The sequence below is a fragment of the Alosa sapidissima genome, chromosome 21 (genome assembly GCF_018492685.1).
Source record: "Alosa sapidissima isolate fAloSap1 chromosome 21, fAloSap1.pri, whole genome shotgun sequence".
NCBI lineage: Eukaryota > Metazoa > Chordata > Actinopteri > Clupeiformes > Clupeidae > Alosa > Alosa sapidissima.
In genome coordinates this window covers 310,001-330,533 of record NC_055977.1, presented here as the reverse complement: position 1 = coordinate 330,533, position 20,533 = coordinate 310,001, and the positions used below count along the sequence as shown (strand labels likewise).

The following is a 20,533-nucleotide window of genomic DNA, read 5'->3' as shown; positions in this document are numbered from 1 at the left end:
ATGGATATAATTGATGTAATAGTCAGACAGATGCAGCAGAAGACTAGGAAATGTGAAATTGCGCCCTTACAAAAACATAATAAATAACTGTACTTTTCAATGCTACTACACTGACATCTCAAAATATTATCTTCTATTTAGAGTGGCGTTATTTTGACAAAGCTATGAAAATGTCTCCGAATGGCCACCGTGCCCTGGTGAAGACTGAGGGGTTTTCTGCATCTCTGAGGAGCTTGTTGTTGTTGTTGTTGACTAACGTGATCCAGGAAACACTGATGTACACCTCAGTAGTTCATTTACATTTCATTAATGTTTATTTTTCCAAGTTTCATCTCAAAAAGGTACATTTTGTTCTTTTTTTTTTTTTTACTTTTTAACAATTAAAATGTGCAAGAGCACCGCATCTAAAGCTCTAAAAGCTGCTCAGGACGAATACATTTCAATGATAAAAAAACAAGTCCTGTAATGTATAATAATAATAATAATAATAATAATCAAAACTGTAAAACACCTACACAGTAGAAAGCATTGAACATCACAATAAAAGTCAGAATAAAACCCAGGAGGCTGGAAATCAAATGTACAAAAGTCTGCTGGACGAAGGAGTTGCTCCACAACTGAGTGTGTACGAGAGATGGAGTGTCCAAGTTGGAGTGTCTGCGTGTGAGTGTGTGTGTGTGTGTGTGCGTGTGTGCACATGAGGGGGCCAGTGCAGTTAGCGCTTAGTCAAACATGTCATCTTCACCGTCGTCGGACTCGGCGAAGTACCTCACTTCCTTTCTGGAGCGACCAGGTCGATCGCGTGACGGATCTGACCGGCTGAAAGACTCGTCCTCATCGTCTGAAGAGGGCTTCTTCTTCTGCTGCATGCACACACACACACACACACACACACCACACGCACACACAGACACACACGCACACACACCACACGCACACACACACACACACACGCACGCACACACACGCACGCACACACACACGCACACACGCACAGACACAGACACGCACACACGCACGCACGCAGACACACACGCAGACACACACACACAGAAACGCACACAGACACGCACACACACATGCACACAGACACACACGCACACACACACACAAAGAACAGGACAGTTAAAGATTAGTGTTCAATCAAAACATTTAAGTTTTTATGTTGTACAAGTATGAGACCAAACATGAAAAGTATCTTCAAAACAGTGCCACACACACACACACACACACACACACACTTACCCTACTAGGCGTAGGGGTCTTCCCCGCCTTCTTCATGGGGCTGTAGTCGTCACCCTCGGAGTCCGACTGCTTCCGTTTCTTCCCCCGACCTTTACCTGTCAGGAGAGAGTTGGGGGTTGGAATGAGTCTACTCACACACACACACACACACACACACACACTCACACACACACACACCTGCATGCGTACCTTGTGTGTCTCTGCTGACACAAATGTACACACCAGTTAAACACACACACATACACACACACACAGGACTGCACACCAGTGTGTGTGTTTGTGTGTGTGTGTGAGTGCGTGTGTGTTCAGCTGGCAGATGGCCTCATTGCTAAAGCGCTACATTAATGAGAGACTTCTCCCCAAGCCACAGCATATTCCCCCCCCCCACACACACACACACTGCATATTCATAACACCCCCCCCCCCCCACACACACACACACACACATACACTGCATATTCATACATGCATAACCCTAGGTGGGGGTGTGCATGTGTACATATGAGCATGTATACTGTATAGGAGACTGATTTTCTATGAGTGTGCAGGTGTTTGTGTATGAGTGTGTGTGTATGACTGAGTGTTTGTGTATGACTGAGTGTGCGTGTGTGTGTTTAAGTGTGTGCATGCATTTGTGTGTGTGTGTGTGTGGGGGGGGGTAATGTGCATTCGTGTGCGTGTGTGTGTGCGTTTACCTTTGAGTGCTGGTGTTGATTTCTTGGCCCCTGTGTCTGAGTCTGACTCCCAGAGCGATGTGTCGGGTTTGGGTTTAGTTTTGGCCGGAGTCTTCTTGGGTTTAGGCACCGATTCCGTCGGCTTCTTAGCTGCTCAGCGGAAACGAGTCAAAATCACATCAGCTCACAAACCTATTGTCACGATGACTAAAATACACTCAACATATACAACAAATATACACTACACACACACACTCAAAAACCTATTGTCACGATCCCACATTATAAGACAGATGTCTTTGCTGTACTTCTGAGAAGATTTGGTAAGAGTTTAAAAGTTTAATTTAACTGTTGGTTACGCCCCTTAGAGTTTAAAAAGTTTAATTTAACTGCTGGTTACACCCCTTAGAGTTTAAAAGTTTAATTTAATTTACACCCCTTAGAAATCGGAAGTGAAAAAAGCTTCCCCCATCATCATTCTGACAGGGCTGAATGGGGATATACTAACTAGACAATCAAATATCTATTTCTATGAGAGAAAATGAGATGATGCTTCCGAGGTAATTCTTATCAGCTGTAGCCTGTTAGTGACTACACCTCAGTAATACACACTACACACACATATTACACACACACACACACTACAACACTACACACACACACACTACACACACTACACACACACACACACACACACACACACACACTACACACACACACACACACACACTACAACACTACACGCACACACTACACACACACACACGTAGCCTGGAGGAGGTTGTTGGTGTCCACACTACACACACATATTACACACACACACACACACACACTACAACACTACACACACACACACACACACACACACACACACACACACTACACACACGTAGCCTGGAGGAGGTTGTTGGTGTCCACACTACACACACATATTACACACACACACACACATACAACACACACACACACACACACTACAACACTACACACACACACACACACACACACATAGCCTGGAGGAGGTTGTTGGTGTCCACACTTCAGTAATACACACTACAACACACATATTACACACACACACACACACACACACACTACAACACTACACACTACACACACACTACACACACACACACACTACACACACACACACACACACGTAGCCTGGAGGAGGTTGTTGGTGTCCACACTTCAGTAATACACACTACACACACACACACTACAACACTACACACACACACACACACACACACGTAGCCTGGAGGAGGTTGTTGGTGTCCACACTACACACACACACACACTACACACTACAACACTACACACACACACTACAACACTACACACACTACAACACTACACACACACTACACACACTACAACACTACACACACTACAACACTACACACACACACACACACTACAACACTACACACACACACACACTACAACACTACACACACTACACACACACACACACTACACACACACACACACTGGAGGAGGTTGTTGGTGTCCACACTACACACACACACACACACACTTCAGTAATATGGCCCTTTCCTTTAGTATCGTAAATCCTCGTATGGCCACCCATATGACATGTACAAATGAGTTGCTAGCGCAAACGCTGGGGTTTGTAGTCTTTTTGGGAAGAACATGGATGCCACCAGGGCAGCAGCTGTCTCGTTAGTGCTGGACATTGGTCTAGAACACAAGAACACGTCCCTCATTCTCCCTTACTGGGTATGGTCAATGTGAATTAACAATAAATCTTTTTTTTAGTAACTCAAAGTAAAGAGGGATAGACTGCACTGCTCCTCTGTGGCTGATGTCAGAGTGAGGGTGTGCAGTGACATTTAGTGGTGGGGGGGCGGTATTACCTTTTTTGGCAGGCGTTGATTTGTCGAAGACTGAGCTGCTGGAGAAAGACGAGAAGACCGAGGGGCCGTTGCCATCGTCGCTGTCCGACTTCCCGCCGTCTGAGGGGGACAACAGCATTAGTGACGCATGTGACACACACACACACACATTAGTCACGCATGTGGCACACACATGCACACACACACGCACACACAGAGTCACATACAGACACAGGCACACGTACACGTGCACACACACACACACACACACACACACACACACAGAGCCACACACACACACTTACCACTATCACTGCTCAGTCTGACTGTGTCAGAGAAGGCAGATTTGGATGATTTTGCAGGTTCCTTCTTTTTAGTTGCTGGAGCAGACCTGTGAAGAACACAATCGATCAATAAATCCACCAACCGACCACTTCCACCAATCAACTAATCACCCGATCAATGAATCAACGTATCTCTCTCTCTCTCTATAAATATATATCTCTCCCTCTCTCTTTCTCCCTCTATAAATCTCTCTCTCGCTCTCTCTAAATATATCTCTCTCTCTCTCTAAATATCTCTCTCTCTTTCTCTAAATATATATATATATATATATATATATATATATATATATATATATATATATATATATATCTCTATCTATCGTGCCGTTATTTCACGTCATCAAAAGCTGTGCAGTAGACAAACAAGCTCTGACCTAACCATAGACAATGCAGCGCATATCGGAATATTCAACCTGGCAGAATATTCAACCTGGCATTTTCATGGTGACTTAACTAAAAAAATATTTAAGACCCATCCAATCTGAATTTACGACAATTTAATACTTTTTAAGGCCTTATTTTAGGAAAAGTGATTTTAAGACTTTTTGAGGACCCGCGGCCACCCTGTCACAAACAGAACCCGACTTGGGTCTCTTACGGTGTGAAGGACTGTTTTGGAGGGAAGATGTCGTCTTCATCATCGTCGTCTTCCTCGTTGGTGTTATTGTTGTACGGCTCCTTGCTCTGGGATGTGCTGAAGCTGTCGCCATAGGAACGCACCGGTGACGAGCGGCCGTCCTCGTCCTGATCGTCGTCTCCATCATCGCCGCGATCCTCTTCCTCCGAGAAGTCGAACGTGTACTTGGCTTTCACGGCTAGAAAAAGATGAGGTGGATTAGCAGAGAATCAACACGCGACTGGGGCAGTTAAACCAGAGAATTATACAGACACGACAGGAAACAGGCGCCAGACAGGCATGCGCTCACTTCCACACAGCGGCATTCATCAGTTTGAACGTGAGACAAGCGTTTGAGGCGGCGTGGCACGGTGCAGCGGACGATTGGAAAGTTGAAGAGTTGAATTCATGGAATATCTTGGACCTAAAACGTTTAAGATTAATGCGTTTTCAATTCATTAATTGTGAAGAAACCATTTGAATTCAAAGTTTGTACTGTCACATACCACTGTTTCCATCAGTCGCTTCCAGGCAAGCCCAAAAGAGTTTGTTGTCAAGCTCATGCCGGCTTCACAATGAAACCTTGAAGTCTATTTCCCCTCAATAGCAGGTATTGAGTACTGTAATGGTTATGACCATATGATAACTATGTAACTACATAGAGACGGTCCAAATGATGCTTAAGTTTGCATGTTACTGAAAGCTAGCTCTATTCTTGCGCAGTATGTAGGTATCATGGGAATTCAGTTGCTGCAGGAAAAGGTAGACAGAGCAGTGTGCAGATGTGACAGTACAAACTTGGAATTCAAACGGTTTCTGCACAATGAATGAGTAGAAAACGCATTGTTTTGTCATGTAAGGACCCTGTTCATGTTGCACAGAACTTTTAATGACATTTTGAGTGTGTTAAGAAGCACAAAGGCACTTTTAGATGATGCCCCCAAAGAGGCAAATGTAGATGATAATGTTATATAAATAAATATGTTTAGATGATGCCCCCAGACACTAAGAGGCAAAAAGGCAAATGTAGATGATAATATGTCATATAAATAAATATGTTTAGGTGATGCCCCCAGACACTAAGAGGCAAAAAGGCAAATGTAGATGATAATATGTTATATAAATAAATATGTTTAGATGATGCCCCCAGACACTAAGAGGCAAAAAGGCAAATTTAGATGATAATATGTCATATAAATAAATATGTTTAGATGATGCCCCCAGACACTAAGAGGCAAAAAGGCAAATGTAGATGATGCCCCCAGCATTTCTCTCCTCTACAGTGATACTGCACTCCACTCTCCTCTACAGTGATGCTGCACTACACTCTCCTCTACACTCTCCTCTACAGTGATGCTGCACTCCACTCTCCTCTACAGTGATGCTGCACTCCACTCTCCTCTACACTCTCCTCTACAGTGATGCTGCACTCCACTCTCCACTCCACTCTCCTCTACAGTGATGCTGCACTCCACTCTCCTCTACAGTGATGCTGCACTCCACTCTCCTCTACACTCCACTCTACAGTGATGCTGCACTCCACTCTCCTCTACACTCCACTCTCCTCTACAGTGATGCTGCACTCCACTCTCCTCTACACTCTCCTCTACAGTGATGCTGCACTCCACTCTCCTCTACACTCCACTCTCCTCTACAGTGATGCTGCACTCCACTCTCCTCTACACTCCACTCTCCTCTACAGTGATGCTGCACTCCACTCTCCTCTACACTCTCCTCTACAGTGATGCTGCACTCCACTCTCCTCTACACTCCACTCTCCTCTACAGTGATGCTGCACTCCACTCTCCTCTACACTCCACTCTCCTCTACAGTGATGCTGCACTCCACTCTCCTCTACAGTGATGCTGCACTCCACTCTCCTCTACACTCCACTCTCCTCTACAGTGATGCTGCACTCCACTCTCCTCTACACTCCACTCTCCTCTACAGTGATGCTGCACTCCACTCTCCTCTACAGTGATGCTGCACTCCACTCTCCTCTACAGTGATGCTGCACTCCACTCTCCTCTACACTCCACTCTCCTCTACAGTGATGCTGCACTCCACTCTCCTCTACACTCCACTCTCCTCTACAGTGATGCTGCACTCCACTCTCCTCTACACTCTCCTCTACAGTGATGCTGCACTCCACTCTCCTCTACACTCCACTCTCCTCTACAGTGATGCTGCACTCCACTCTCCTCTACACTCCACTCTCCTCTACACTCCACTCTCCTCTACACTCCACTCTCCTCTACAGTGATGCTGCACTCCACTCTCCTGACCTCTACACTTCATACGTTTTGTAATGTTTTCAGGTCTCTGATTGGTCAATGTTGTCATCTGTTCGATTGACATATTCTTAACAGCTGTTTTTGCGTGAAACAAATTTCTTTGAATCGAATTTGTATTCTAAACTGCAGGGGGGGGGGGGGGGGGGGGTTCTTAAAAATACTTGCCTACGTGTGTACAAGGCATGACTCTGTTTAGAAACTCCACACTGTTTTGGAGCCACATGGTCCTCCTCTGTTTGAAAACTCCATTAGTTGCTCCAATCATGAGTGTGTGTGTGTGTGTGTGAGAGAGTGAGTGTGTGTGTGTGTGTGTGTGTGTGTGTGTGTGGCTGCTCCGAGTGCACAGGCTTTAATTAAAGGAAGAGCCGGCCCATCCAAGGCATCTTGCATAGCGCTTGCATCATGCAGCAGTGTGTGAGTGTGTGTGTGTGTAGTGTGTGTGTGTGTGTAGAGCAGCAGACTGCAGGTCCTCTCAGACCTCCTCGGCTCGGCGAGACGTGAATCACATCAGAATCAACTCACTGAGCCTGTCTCTCTGTGTGAGTGTGTGTGCAGCACGACATGCACACATCTCAGACACACACACACACACACACACCACACATACCTCAAACAGACACAGACACACACACACACTCATGGGAAGCAAGCTGCACTACTCCATCGAATGAGCACATTTCAGTCTAATGAGCTCTGATTCTCCAGAAGTTATTTTTTGCCCATGACCAGCACAGACATGCACACACACACACACACACACACACACACACACACACACACAGAGAGAGATAGAGAGATATAGAGATAGAGAGAAAGAGAGAGAGGAGAGAGATAGAGAGAGAGAGAGGAGAGATAGAGAGAGGGAGAGAGAGAGGGAGAGAGAGAAAGAGAGAGGAGAGAGATAGAGAGAGAAAGAGAGAGAGATAGAGAGAGAGGAGAGATAGAGAGAGAGAGAGAGAGAGGGAGAGAGAGAAAGAGAGAGGAGAGAGAGAGATAGAGAGAGGAGAGAGAGATAGAGAGAGAAAGAGAGAGAGATAGAGAGAGAGGAGAGATAGAGAGCGGGAGAGAGAGAGGGGGGGGGGGGTTATAATGATAACAGGGACCTCTACTGGAGTTCAATCAGAAACACCCAAAGGACATGCTGTTGGATATTCCAAGTTCAGACACTACACACACACACACACACACACACACACACACACACACACACACACATGTACCTACCCCTACCTGAGGCTCTCTTGGACTGGGTTTCCCGGGGAATGACTGGCTCGCTCTCGTCCAGGTCGCTGTCGGACTTTGAGTCGTCATCAGACCAGGGGTTCCGTTTCTTCACCTTCTTGGATGAGGACCCTTTGGGAGTCGGAGTCTTTTTCTCCCGAGGGGTACCTGTGGAAAACACACACACACAAACTTCCTGATCAACACATGCTTATTCTCCCGAGGGGTACCTGTGGTGCTTATTTATGCTGATCCATTTGTTTTTGTTTATGGTCTGTACGCTGCTTGCTTGTCGTTCAATGTCTGACCTCTGTGGAGAGAAGTCTAGATCTCTAGTGATCAAACTGTATGATCTAACTCTGCATGATCTAACTCTGCATGATCTATGATCTAACTCTGCATGATCTAACTCTGCATGATCTCCAGATCATACACATCAGCTCATCTGATAGAGGCTTTCTTTCTTCTCTAATGACTGGAAGTTCACTCTGCCTGCACACAGATCTATGACTCATTTGAATATCATACTATTATGACTCATTTGAATATCATGCTATTATGACTCATTTGAATATCATGCTATTATGATAACTGAGCCTTTCAAACTATAATTGGTATAATTTATCGCCCTTGAGGACAAATCGGCAGCTTTGTGCGTGAGTGTGTATTGTGTTATTCTGTAAGTCACTTCGGAATAAAGTGTCTGCTAAATTCCATAACCATAACCAAAACCATAATCAAACTCTGTATAATCCTAGCCTAAGAGCTGCCATAACCATGACCAAAACCATAATCAAACTCTGGATAATCCTAGCCTAAGAGCTGCCATAACCATGCCATAACTAGCCTAAGAGCTGCCATAACTAGCCTAGGATCTGCCATAACTAGCCTAAGAGCTGCCATAACTAGACCAAGAGCTAAGAGCTGCCATAACTAGCCTAAGAGCTGCCAAAACTAGCCTAAGAGCTGCCATAACCATGCCATAACTAGCCTAAGAGCTAAGATCTGCCATAACTAGCCTAAGAGCTGCCTAACCATGCCATAACTAGCCTAAGAGTTGCCATAACTACCCTAAGAGCTGCCATAACCATGCCATAACTAGCCTAAGAGCTGCCATAACTAGCCTAAGAGCTGCCATAACCATGCCATAACTAGCCTAAGATCTGCCATAACTAGCCCAAGAGCTAAGAGCTGCCATAACCATGCCATAACTAGCCTAAGAGCTAAGATCTGCCATAACTAGCCTAAGAGCTGCCATAAACTAGCCTAAGAGCTGTCATAACTAGCCTAAGAGCTGCCACAACAATGCCATAACTAGCCTAAGAGCTGCCATAACTAGCCTAAGAGGGTAACACTCCATAATAAGGTGCCATAATAAATAGCAAACTAGTAATTACCTAACCCTTTGTTAATATTTGTTAATTGTTACTAAAATATCTATTTGGCACAAGTTAATAGTTTTTTCATCATTAATTAAATATTAGTTGTTTGCATAAAATCTGTATGTTAATGTTTTAACAAATCTATTAACTAATATTGTATTAATAGTAAGTTAATAGTTAACTAAATGTCTTTTTGGCATTAATTAACAGTTATTTCTTACATCATTTAAATGTTAAATGTTTATTTACAAACTATATACTAATATAAAAGTTAATGACATATTATTATTTATCTAGCTTTTCTGATTAGCTTTGTGGAGAATTTATGGAATTTATGGTTTATGGCTTTATGGTCTTGTGTGGTGTATAAGGCACCCTACTGCCAGTGGTTGGTTGTGTGAGAGTTTGCACACCTCTTCTTCCACTTCATCCTTATTGGATACCTTTGTGGTTGGCTGTCCTGTAATTGGTGACCCTCTCTCTAGTGTTTGAAAGTAGTGTACTCTTTGCCTTTGGAAGTAGTATTGGGTTGCTGCTTGAATTTGGTGAAATTCAGGGGAGGGTGGTGTAACAGAGTTAGAAATGTAGTTTAGTGTTTGTATGTGATTTTCGCCGTAATTAAGCAGCTTTATTGAGATTGGTGTTTTGGAGCCCCCTTTGGAGAAACGGTATACTGCAGCTCTGCTGCGTTTTGTCCTTATATTGTTGCCATAGCCGATCAGAAGCGGTATGCTTTGCATTGGGTAGGTTGACTGTATAAAGCACTCCCCACTTTGTTTTAATTCTGTAACTGTACAATGTTGTTTAAGTTGAAAACTTCGATATACCACCTGTATTATGTTACTTTACATGTATTGTTAGGATTTGGGTGCAATTCTAGCAACTTAGAGAACGTTTATTAATGTTTTCATTATGACCACGAGTTCATACACACGAGTCTAACTAGACTAGCTGTAAACTCCGCTAGCAACTTGATGCATTCAGTGTAGTTTAGCTTTGTGCGCATGGAAAGTGCAATTCAGTCTAGCAGGAAATGAATGTACATTTAGTTTAGCATTATGTTTATGCATTACCTCCGTATGGTCTACATCTGTGAGTGTTTAGTGAGTCTCAGAATATTAATAAACTCGTTATGTGCACCTGAACATTCTATGTCGCACGTCTCCCTTGCTAGTAGGGCTGGCAGTGATGGTATAGGAATGCTGCATGTAATATAGCCCATTCAACTACTTCTTTTTATTTTGCTTGTGCAGATGCTGTTTTATGTATGCCAGTGCCTGAAGGCATGTGTTGTTTAAACTTTTCCTAAAGGAATAAATGTGATAAGCCAGTTTTGGTCTCAGTCCCTTCACCGTCTGACTAATAGTTATATATTACTAATATATTAATAAAGCTTAACCAACTTTATTATAAAGGGCCCCCACGCTTATAGCTATATACTACTAATATATTAATTAAGCTTAACCAACTTTATTGCAAGCTTTTCTGGCGCAGACAAGAGTGGCGGCATATCAAGGTAGCTCCGTGTTTTTTTCTTGAATTTCCCCTTGGGGATCAATAAAGTATCTATCTATCTATCTATCTATTGTAAGGGTCCTATGGTGAGTGGTTCATATTGGGATAGGCAGAAGCACAGTTTAATAACAATTAGTTAAATAATAATAAGTCATTAACTTTTCTTTTAACATATAGTTTGTAAATAAACATTTAACATTTAAATGATGTAATAAATAACTGTTAATTAGTGCCAAAAAGACATTTAGTTACCTATTAACACATATTAATACAATATTAGTTAATAGATTTGATAAAACATTAACATACAGATTTTATGCAAACAACAAATATTTAATTGATGATGAAAAAACTATTAACTTGTGCCAAATAGATATGTTAGTAACAATTAACAAATATTAACAAAGGGTTAATTACTAGTTTGCTATTTATTATGGCACCTTATTATGGAGTGTTACCGCCTAAGAGCTGGCATAACCATGCCATAACTAACCTAAGAGCTGTCATAACCATGCCATAACTAACCTAAGAGCTGGCATAACTAGCCTAAGAGCTGCCATAACTAGCCTAAGATCTGCCATAACTAGCCTAAGAGCTGCCATAACCATGCCATAACTAACCTAAGAGCTGGCATAACCATGCCATAACTAGCCTATAATTAGCCTAAGAGCTGGCATAACCATGCCATAACTAACCTAAGATCTGCCATAACTAACCTAAGAGCTGCCATAACTAGCCTAAGAGCTGGCACAACCATGCCATAACTAACCTAAGATCTGCCATAACTAATTTAAGAGCTGGCATAACCATGCCATAACTTACCTAAGATCTGCCATAACTAACCTAAGAGCTGCCATAACTAGCCTAAGAGCTGGCACAACCATGCCATAACTAACCTAAGATCTGCCATAACTAACCTAAGAGCTGGCATAACCATGCCATAACTAACCTAAGATCTGCCATCACTAGCCTAAGAGCTGCCATAACTAGCCTAATGCCATAAACTAGCCTAAGAGCTGTCATAACTAACCTAAGATCTGCCATCACTAGCCTAAAAAGCTGCCATAACTAGCCTAATGCCATAAACTAGCCTAAGAGCTGGCATAACCATGCCATAACTAACCTAAGAGCTGGCATAACCATGACATAACTAACCTAAGAGCTGGCATAACCATGCCATAACTAACCTAATGCCATAACTAACCTAAGATCTGCCATCACTAGCCTAAAAATCTGCCATAACTAGCCTAATGCCATAAACTAGCCTAAGAGCTGTCATAACTAGCCTAAGAGCTGCCAGTTGCATGACTCCATGAGTGACCTGTTGCTCTGGCTGCCACAGTGGGCTTTGAAGTTAGGGTTAGGGTCATCAGGGTCCTCAGCTACTAATTCTGGATTCTTAGTAGAATTATCCTTTAGGTCCAGGTGTGGAAGATGTGTGTTGTTCTAAGCCTGGGTCTTTAAGTTCTAGACCCAGGGAAGGATGGGTGTCTTACTGGGTTCTTTCTTCTCCTTCTTGACGCGGGGCGTTTTGGGTTTGGCGGGGGCGGCTCCGAGACCTGACGGGGAGATGAGAGAGTTCTCTCCTGTGGCCTCACCATCCTCATCACCCTCCAGCTTCACGTCCAGCTCACCCTGCAGGGTATACACACACACACACACGTTACACACACACACACACACACGTTACACACACACACACGTTACACACACACACACGTTACACACACACGTTACACACACGTTACACACACACACACGTTACACACACACACGTTACTCATCACCCTCCAGCTTCACGTCCAGCTCACCCTGCAGGGTATACACACACACACACACAAACACAGGTTACACACACACACACACACACACACACACACACACACACACACGTTACACACACGTTACACACACACGTTACTTATCACCCTCCAACTTCACGTCCAGCTCACCCTGCAGGGTATACACACACACACACACACGTTACACACACACACACACACACACGTTACACACACACACACACACACACACACGTTACACACACACACACACACACGTTACACACACACACACACACACACACACACACACACACTACTAATCACCCTCCAGCTTCACGTCCAGCTCACCCTGCAGGGTATACACACACACACACACACACACACACACACACACACACACACACAAACACACACACACACACGTTACACACACACACACACACACACACACACACACACACACGTTACACACACGCACACACACACACACACACGTTACACACACACACACACACACACACACACGTTACACACACACACACACACACACACACACACACACACACACACGTTACACACACACACACACACACACACACACACACACACACGTTACACACACACACACACACACACGTTACACACACACACACACACACATACATGTTACACACACACACACACACACGTTACACACACACACACACACATACATGTTACACACACACACACACACGTCACACACACACACACACACACACGTTACGCACACACACACACACACACGTTACACACACACACGTTACACACACACACACGTTACACACACACACACACACGTTACACACACACACACGTTACACACACACACACGTTACACACACACACACACACACACACACACACACACACGTTACACACACACACACACACACACACGTTACACACACACACACACATACATGTTACACACACACATACACACGTTACACACACACACACACGTTACGCACACACACACACACACACGTTACACACACACACGTTACACACACACACACGTTACACACACACACACACGTTACACACACACACACGTTACACACACACACACACACACGTTACACACACACATAAACACGTTACACACACACACACACGTTACACACACGTTACTCATCACCCTCCAACTTCACAGACAGACAGACAGACCGAGAGACAGAAAGACGTGTGACAGACAGACAGACATAAGTATAAGTATATATACTCTTTTGATCCCGTGAGGGAAAACATATGTGTGACATACAGACAGAAAGACGCGTGACAGACAGACCGAGAGACAGAAAGACGCGTGACAGACAGACAGACAGACAGACAGAAAGATGCGTGACAGACAGACAGACAGACAGACAGAAAGACGCATGACACAGACAGACAGACAGACAGACAGAAAGACGCGTGACAGACAGACCGAGAGACAGAAAGACGTGTGACAGACAGACAGACATAAGTATAAGTATATATACTCTTTTGATCCCGTGAGGGAAAACATATGTGTGACATACAGACAGAAAGACGCGTGACAGACAGACCGAGAGACAGAAAGACGCGTGACAGACAGACAGACAGACAGACAGAAAGATGCGTGACAGACAGACAGACAGACAGACAGAAAGACGCATGACAGACAGACAGACAGACAGACAGACAGAAAGACGCGTGACAGACAGACCGAGAGACAGAAAGACGTGTGACAGACAGACAGACATAAGTATAAGTATATATACTCTTTTGATCCCGTGAGGGAAAACATATGTGTGACATACAGACAGAAAGACGCGTGACAGACAGACCGAGAGACAGAAAGACGCGTGACAGACAGACAGACAGACAGACAGAAAGATGCGTGACAGACAGACAGACAGACAGACAGAAAGACGCATGACAGACAGACAGACAGACAGACAGACAGAAAGACGCGTGACAGACAGACCGAGAGACAGAAAGACGCGTGACAGACAGACGCGTGACAGACAGACAGACAGACAGAAAGACGCGTGACAGACAGACCGAGAGACAGAAAGACGCGTGACAGACAGACCGAGAGACAGAAAGACGCGTGACAGACAGACGCGTGACAGACCTTTTTCTTCCTGCTGGCCTTCTTGGCGGCGTCGGCCTTGACGGAGAGGGAGAGGGGCGGCTCCACGCGGCGTCCGTACGGTGACGGCAGCGTCTCCTCCAGCTCCATCTTGCGCGCCTTGGGCTTCCCCACTTTCCCCTTCACCATCTTAGCCGCCTTCCCCAGCTGCACCGTCTCCTTCTCTTGCTCCTCCACGCGCTGCACACACACACGGACATGCACGCGCGCACACACACACGCGCACACACACAAGCGCACACACCAACTTGTAAATACACAGAAGCAGAACTTTTACAGAAACACAAATAAATATGAAGACCATTTACAGATGCCGCACGCACAAACAGAATGACCCCAGCCCCTCTTAGAGCTGAGAAACTCCCAGAATGCTCTTAGAGACTCACGTCAACTCCCAGAATACTCTTAGACTCACGTCAACTCCCAGAATGCTCTTGGAGTCTGACTCACACACACACACAAACTCCCAGAATCCTCTTGGAGTCTGACTCACACACACACACAAACTTCCAGAATGCTCTTGGAGTCGGACTCACGTCTAGCTCTTGGATGAAGACAGCCAGGTCCTCCTTCCACAGGTCCTCTCGCGACTTCCTCTGCAGCTCATTCAGCTCCGCTTTCTACACTCACACGCACGCACGCACACACACACACACGCACACGCACACACACACGCGTGTGGTCAAAATTACTCAAAGACAACTGGTGTGAGACTGCAGTTTTATTCACGGTACCAGGAGAATGTTACCCACAAAGTAGGTAAAGTAACAAAGTAACAAGCCCACACATCTGGGTGAAGCTCCAATGACCTTAACACACACAAACATGGAAAATCACAAGAAACTTCCCCACAACAATGATCCATCCTTCCAGTCAGTATTAACAGAGACAAGGATGTTGCAAAACCCCCTTCTGATGGCCTAGGCTATGTTTATGTCCTTGTGTTAACCTTCTGATGGCCTAGGCTATGTTTATGTCCTTGTGTTAACCTTCTGATGGCCTAGGCTATGTTTATGTCCTTGTGTTAACCTTCTGATGGCCTAGGCTATGTGCGTGTCCTTGTGTTAACCTTCTGATGGCCTAGGCTATGTTTATGTCCTTGTGTTAACCTTCTGATGGCCTAGGCTATGTGCGTGTCATGTGTTAACCTTCTGATGGTCTAGGCTATGTGCGTGTCATGTGTTAACCTTCTGATGGCCTAGGCTATGTGCGTGTCATGTGTTAACCTTCTGATGGCCTAGGCTATGTGTGTGTCCTTGTGTTAACCTTCTGATGGCCTAGGCTATGTGCGTGTCATGTGTTAACCTTCTGATGGCCTAGGCTATGTGTGTGTCCTTGTGTTAACCTTCTGATGGCCTAGGCTATGTGCGTGTCCTTGTGTTAACCTTCTGATGGCCTAGGCTATGTGTGTGTCCTTGTGTTAACCATCTGATGGCCTAGGCTATGTGTGTGTCCTTGTGTTAACCTTCTGATGGCCTAGGCTATGTGTGTGTCCTTGTGTTAACCTTCTGATGGTCTAGGCTATGTGCGTGTCCTTGTGTTAACCTTCTGATGGCCTAGGCTATGTGCGTGTCCTTGTGTTAACCTTCTGATGGCCTAGGCTATGTGTGTGTCCTTGTGTTAACCTTCTGATGGTCTAGGCTATGTGCGTGTCATGTGTTAACCTTCTGATGGCCTAGGCTATGTGCGTGTCATGTGTTAACCTTCTGATGGCCTAGGCTATGTGTGTGTCCTTGTGTTAACCTTCTGATGGCCTAGGCTATGTGTGTGTCCTTGTGTTAACCTTCTGATGGCCTAGGCTATGTGCGTGTCCTTGGGGTGAAGTCAATCAGACACCCTGTAGCAAACAGTCTTCTCACTCTGGACATTTCCACAAAGGGAGACTTAGGATGGCACAGGGGATATCTTAACATTCCTAAGTTAAAGGATGGTACCAGATTTCATTTATATATATATATATATAAAAAGTTATACTAAACATTTCATGCAATGAGAAATATATAAAAATTATCCCACACACGCACGCACACACACTGACACACACACACAGGTAAGTGTGTATTACTCATCCCAGTGCACACACACACTGCCTCTCCCAATCCCACTTTTATTGATCTACCCCTCTCACTAACACACACATACACACACACACACACACACACACACACACACACACACACACACACACACACACACACACACCCAAACAATATCCCACCTACACACCTGTTAAAGTCTCCCCCCTATGGTCCCCCCCCCCCCCACCTTGGCGTCTCTGCTTGAGCAGCTCGTCCACCCCCCCATAGCCCCCCCTGGTGTAGCTCGTCCACCCCCCCCATAGCCCCCCCCCCGGTGGTGTACCTTGGCGTCTCTCTGCTTGAGCAGCTCGTCCACCCCCCCATAGCCCCCCCCGGTGTAGCTCGTCCACCCCCCCATAGCCCCCCCCCCGATGGTGTACCTTGGCGTCTCTGCTTGAGCAGCTCGTCCACCCCCCCATAGCCCCCCCCGGTGGTGTACCTTGGCGTCTCTCTGCTTGAGCAGCTCGTCCACCCTCTCCTTGGTCAGGCACCAGAGCGGCATGTTGAGGATGTAGTTGAAGTTGGGCCCTGAGGACGAGCTGGAGTCCAGCGAGCCGTCACTGTCACCGCCACCGTCATCTTCCTCCAGCACCTGAACCAGAGTGAAAGAGTGAGTGAGTGAGTGTGTGAGTGTGCGTGTGACCTTCTCCTGGGCTCTGTGTGTGTGTGTGTGTGTGTGTGTGTGTGTGTGTGTGTGTGTGTGTGTGTGTGTGACCTTCTCCTGGGCTCGGTTCCAGGCGGCCACAGGGTCGGACTCGTAGCCCCTCTGCACCAGCATGCGAATCAGCTCCCTCTTCGACTTGTTCTCTAACAAACACACAAACAAACAAACAAACAAACAAACAAACAAGAGTCAAGCAAGAGTCTCATGAACACTGTTGCCCCGACTACACACACCTACTGCCCCGGCTAGAAAATAATGTTTCTTTAACACCCAGGACGCTATTTTGGTTTTCCCATCAGGGTAGTAACAGACATTACCATGATAATGTTTTTATGGTGATAATGATAATTATGATAATGTTTTTATGACACGTGAGACTATGAGTGTTTGGTCAGCCTATTTATCGTATTTATTAATTATATTTATGTCTTTGAGTATCGGAATTTGGCAATAAACGGAATTTCCCATCCCTTCCCAACTCTACTCTTCCCAACTCTACTCTACTCTTCCCAACTCTACTCTTCCCAACTCTACTACTCTACTCTTCCCAACTCTACTACTCTACTCTTCCCAACTCTACCCAACTCTACTCTACCCAACTCTACTCTACTCTTCCCAACTCTACTCTACTCATCCCAACTCTACTCTACTCAACTCATCCCAAACCTACTCTTTGTCTGAACTCGCATAGTGAGACTCCATACTGTATCATGGTCCTCTCTATCATTACTATCAACCAATTCATTTAAGACGTCATTTAACAAATGTGAAGATTTGTCACATATTGAGTGTTGCCACTCGGATAAATGACCTTTTGGCTACTGCTTAAGCTGAACACAGGGCCAGCGCAGACAAAGTTTGTTTCATCATTCGGACGATTAAGATTTCGCCCACTTTTGCTTTTACTACCACTGAGCCAAGGCTGAGCTGTTCAAGCAAGCAATTGATTTTGCCGTCTTTGTACACCACAAACATGATCAATAAGGCTTTTTAAATATTTATTGCTAAATAATTAATGCTTCACCCTTGCGTTTGACACAACCCCTGTCAGAATATTGCAATACTCAGCTGTATCGATCATTTCCCTCAGTCTGATAGACAACTGCGTGCTCATGAATAACTCGTTGTAGAGTGCAGTGTGTGTGTGTGTGTGTGTGTGTCATGAATAACTCGTTGTAGAGTGCAGTGTGTGTGTGTGTCATGAATAACTCGTTGTAGAGTGCAGTGTGTGTGTGTGTTTGTGTGTGTGTCATGAATAACTCGTTGTAGAGTGCAGTGTGTGTGTGTGTGTGTGTCATGAATAACTCGTTGTAGAGTGCAGTGTGTGTGTGCTCATGAATAACTCGTTGTAGAGTGCAGTGTGTGTGTGTGTGTGTGTGTGTGTGTGTGTCATGAATAACTGCGCTCTCACCGAGGTTCACAGCTGCAGTGTGTGTGTGTGTGTGTGTGTGCTCCAAACCACTCAAGGTAGTGGAGTTTGTGTGTGTGCTCCAAACCACTCAAGGTAGTGGAGTTTGTGTGAGTGTCGTGTTTTGTTGTAGAGTGCAGTGTGTATGTGTGTGTGTTCTCAAGGCAGTAGAGTGTGTGTGTGTGTTCTCAAGGTAGTAGTGTGTGTGAGTGTCGTGTTTTGTTGTAAAGTGCAGTGTGTGTGTGTTTGTTCTCATGGTAATAGAGTAGGTCCAATAAGGGCTTCAGACACCATCTCACCAATAGAGATCTTCCCTTCGATCTTCTCCAGGACGAACCGCGCCTGATTGGACAGTTTGGCAGCCTCCGCCCCCAGGCTGCCCATCAGCCAATCCTTGCGCAGCTTGTAGTAGTGGAGGCGGAGCTCGTAGAACTCCTTCAGGATGTCCTGCACAGAATCGTACCGCTTCAGGCAGCCCATGTGGTCAAACAGCACCTGAGAGAACACACACACAGGGTCCGTTAGTAAACACATAACTTGCAGCCCATGTGGTCAAACAGCACCTGAGAGAACACACACACACACACACACACACATATGCGCGCGCACACACACACAGGGTCCGTTAGTAAACACATAACTTGCAGCCCATGTGATCAAACAGCATCTGTGTGTGTGTGTGGCGTACCATGGAGTTGCAGGTGAGGGAGGACTGCAGCTTGAAGACCTTGTGCAGCCCCGCGGCCTCTGCTTGGGCGAGCTTCTCCTCCGACATACGCACCACGAACTTGACGGTGGTGTCGGTGTGGTACTCCTTATAGTCTGTGATCAGCGCTGGAGTCTTCTCTGTGCCCTGCAGCATGGGCTCTAGCACTGACTCCTTATAGGCCTGGGACACACACACACACACACACACGTATAAACACACACGTATAGAAACAAGAGTATAAGGAGGCTGTGAAATCAGAAATCATTCTGTATCTATTTCTATTTTCACGTAAAAAGATTCCATACCTGTGTCCAGGTTCTGACGGGCAGCTCTGTAGTAGTAGTGTGTGTGTGTGTGTGTGTGTGTGTGTGTGTGTGTGTGTGTGTGTGTGTGTGTGTGTGTGAGAAAGATTCCATACCTGTGTCCAGGTTCTGACGGGCAGTTCTGTGATCTCGATGGTGTTCTTGTCCAGAACAGACACCTCGCCGCTCACCAGGTACTGGTTCTGACCCAACTCATGGATCACCCCTTTAAAGTTCTTATACTTCGGCAGCTGAGGGAGAGAGGGAGGAAGGAAGA

The 20,533-nt window shown here is 45.4% G+C and overlaps 1 protein-coding gene across 1 annotated transcript in view; it reads right to left on the bottom strand.

The window, feature by feature from the left end:
• Positions 1-291: 291 nt before the first annotated feature.
• The window catches only part of top2b (DNA topoisomerase II beta), a 67,375-nt gene continuing 47,133 nt past the window's right edge, over positions 292-20,533 (bottom strand). The window contains 15 exon segments of the mRNA XM_042075774.1: positions 292-863; positions 1,246-1,340; positions 1,941-2,069; positions 3,800-3,898; positions 4,084-4,169; positions 4,721-4,937; positions 8,263-8,421; positions 12,647-12,785; positions 15,078-15,275; positions 15,632-15,715; positions 17,613-17,765; positions 17,889-17,980; positions 19,545-19,740; positions 19,934-20,134; positions 20,373-20,507. Coding sequence (XP_041931708.1) covers positions 723-863; positions 1,246-1,340; positions 1,941-2,069; positions 3,800-3,898; positions 4,084-4,169; positions 4,721-4,937; positions 8,263-8,421; positions 12,647-12,785; positions 15,078-15,275; positions 15,632-15,715; positions 17,613-17,765; positions 17,889-17,980; positions 19,545-19,740; positions 19,934-20,134; positions 20,373-20,507 — 2,124 coding nt within the window. The 3' untranslated portion in view covers positions 292-722.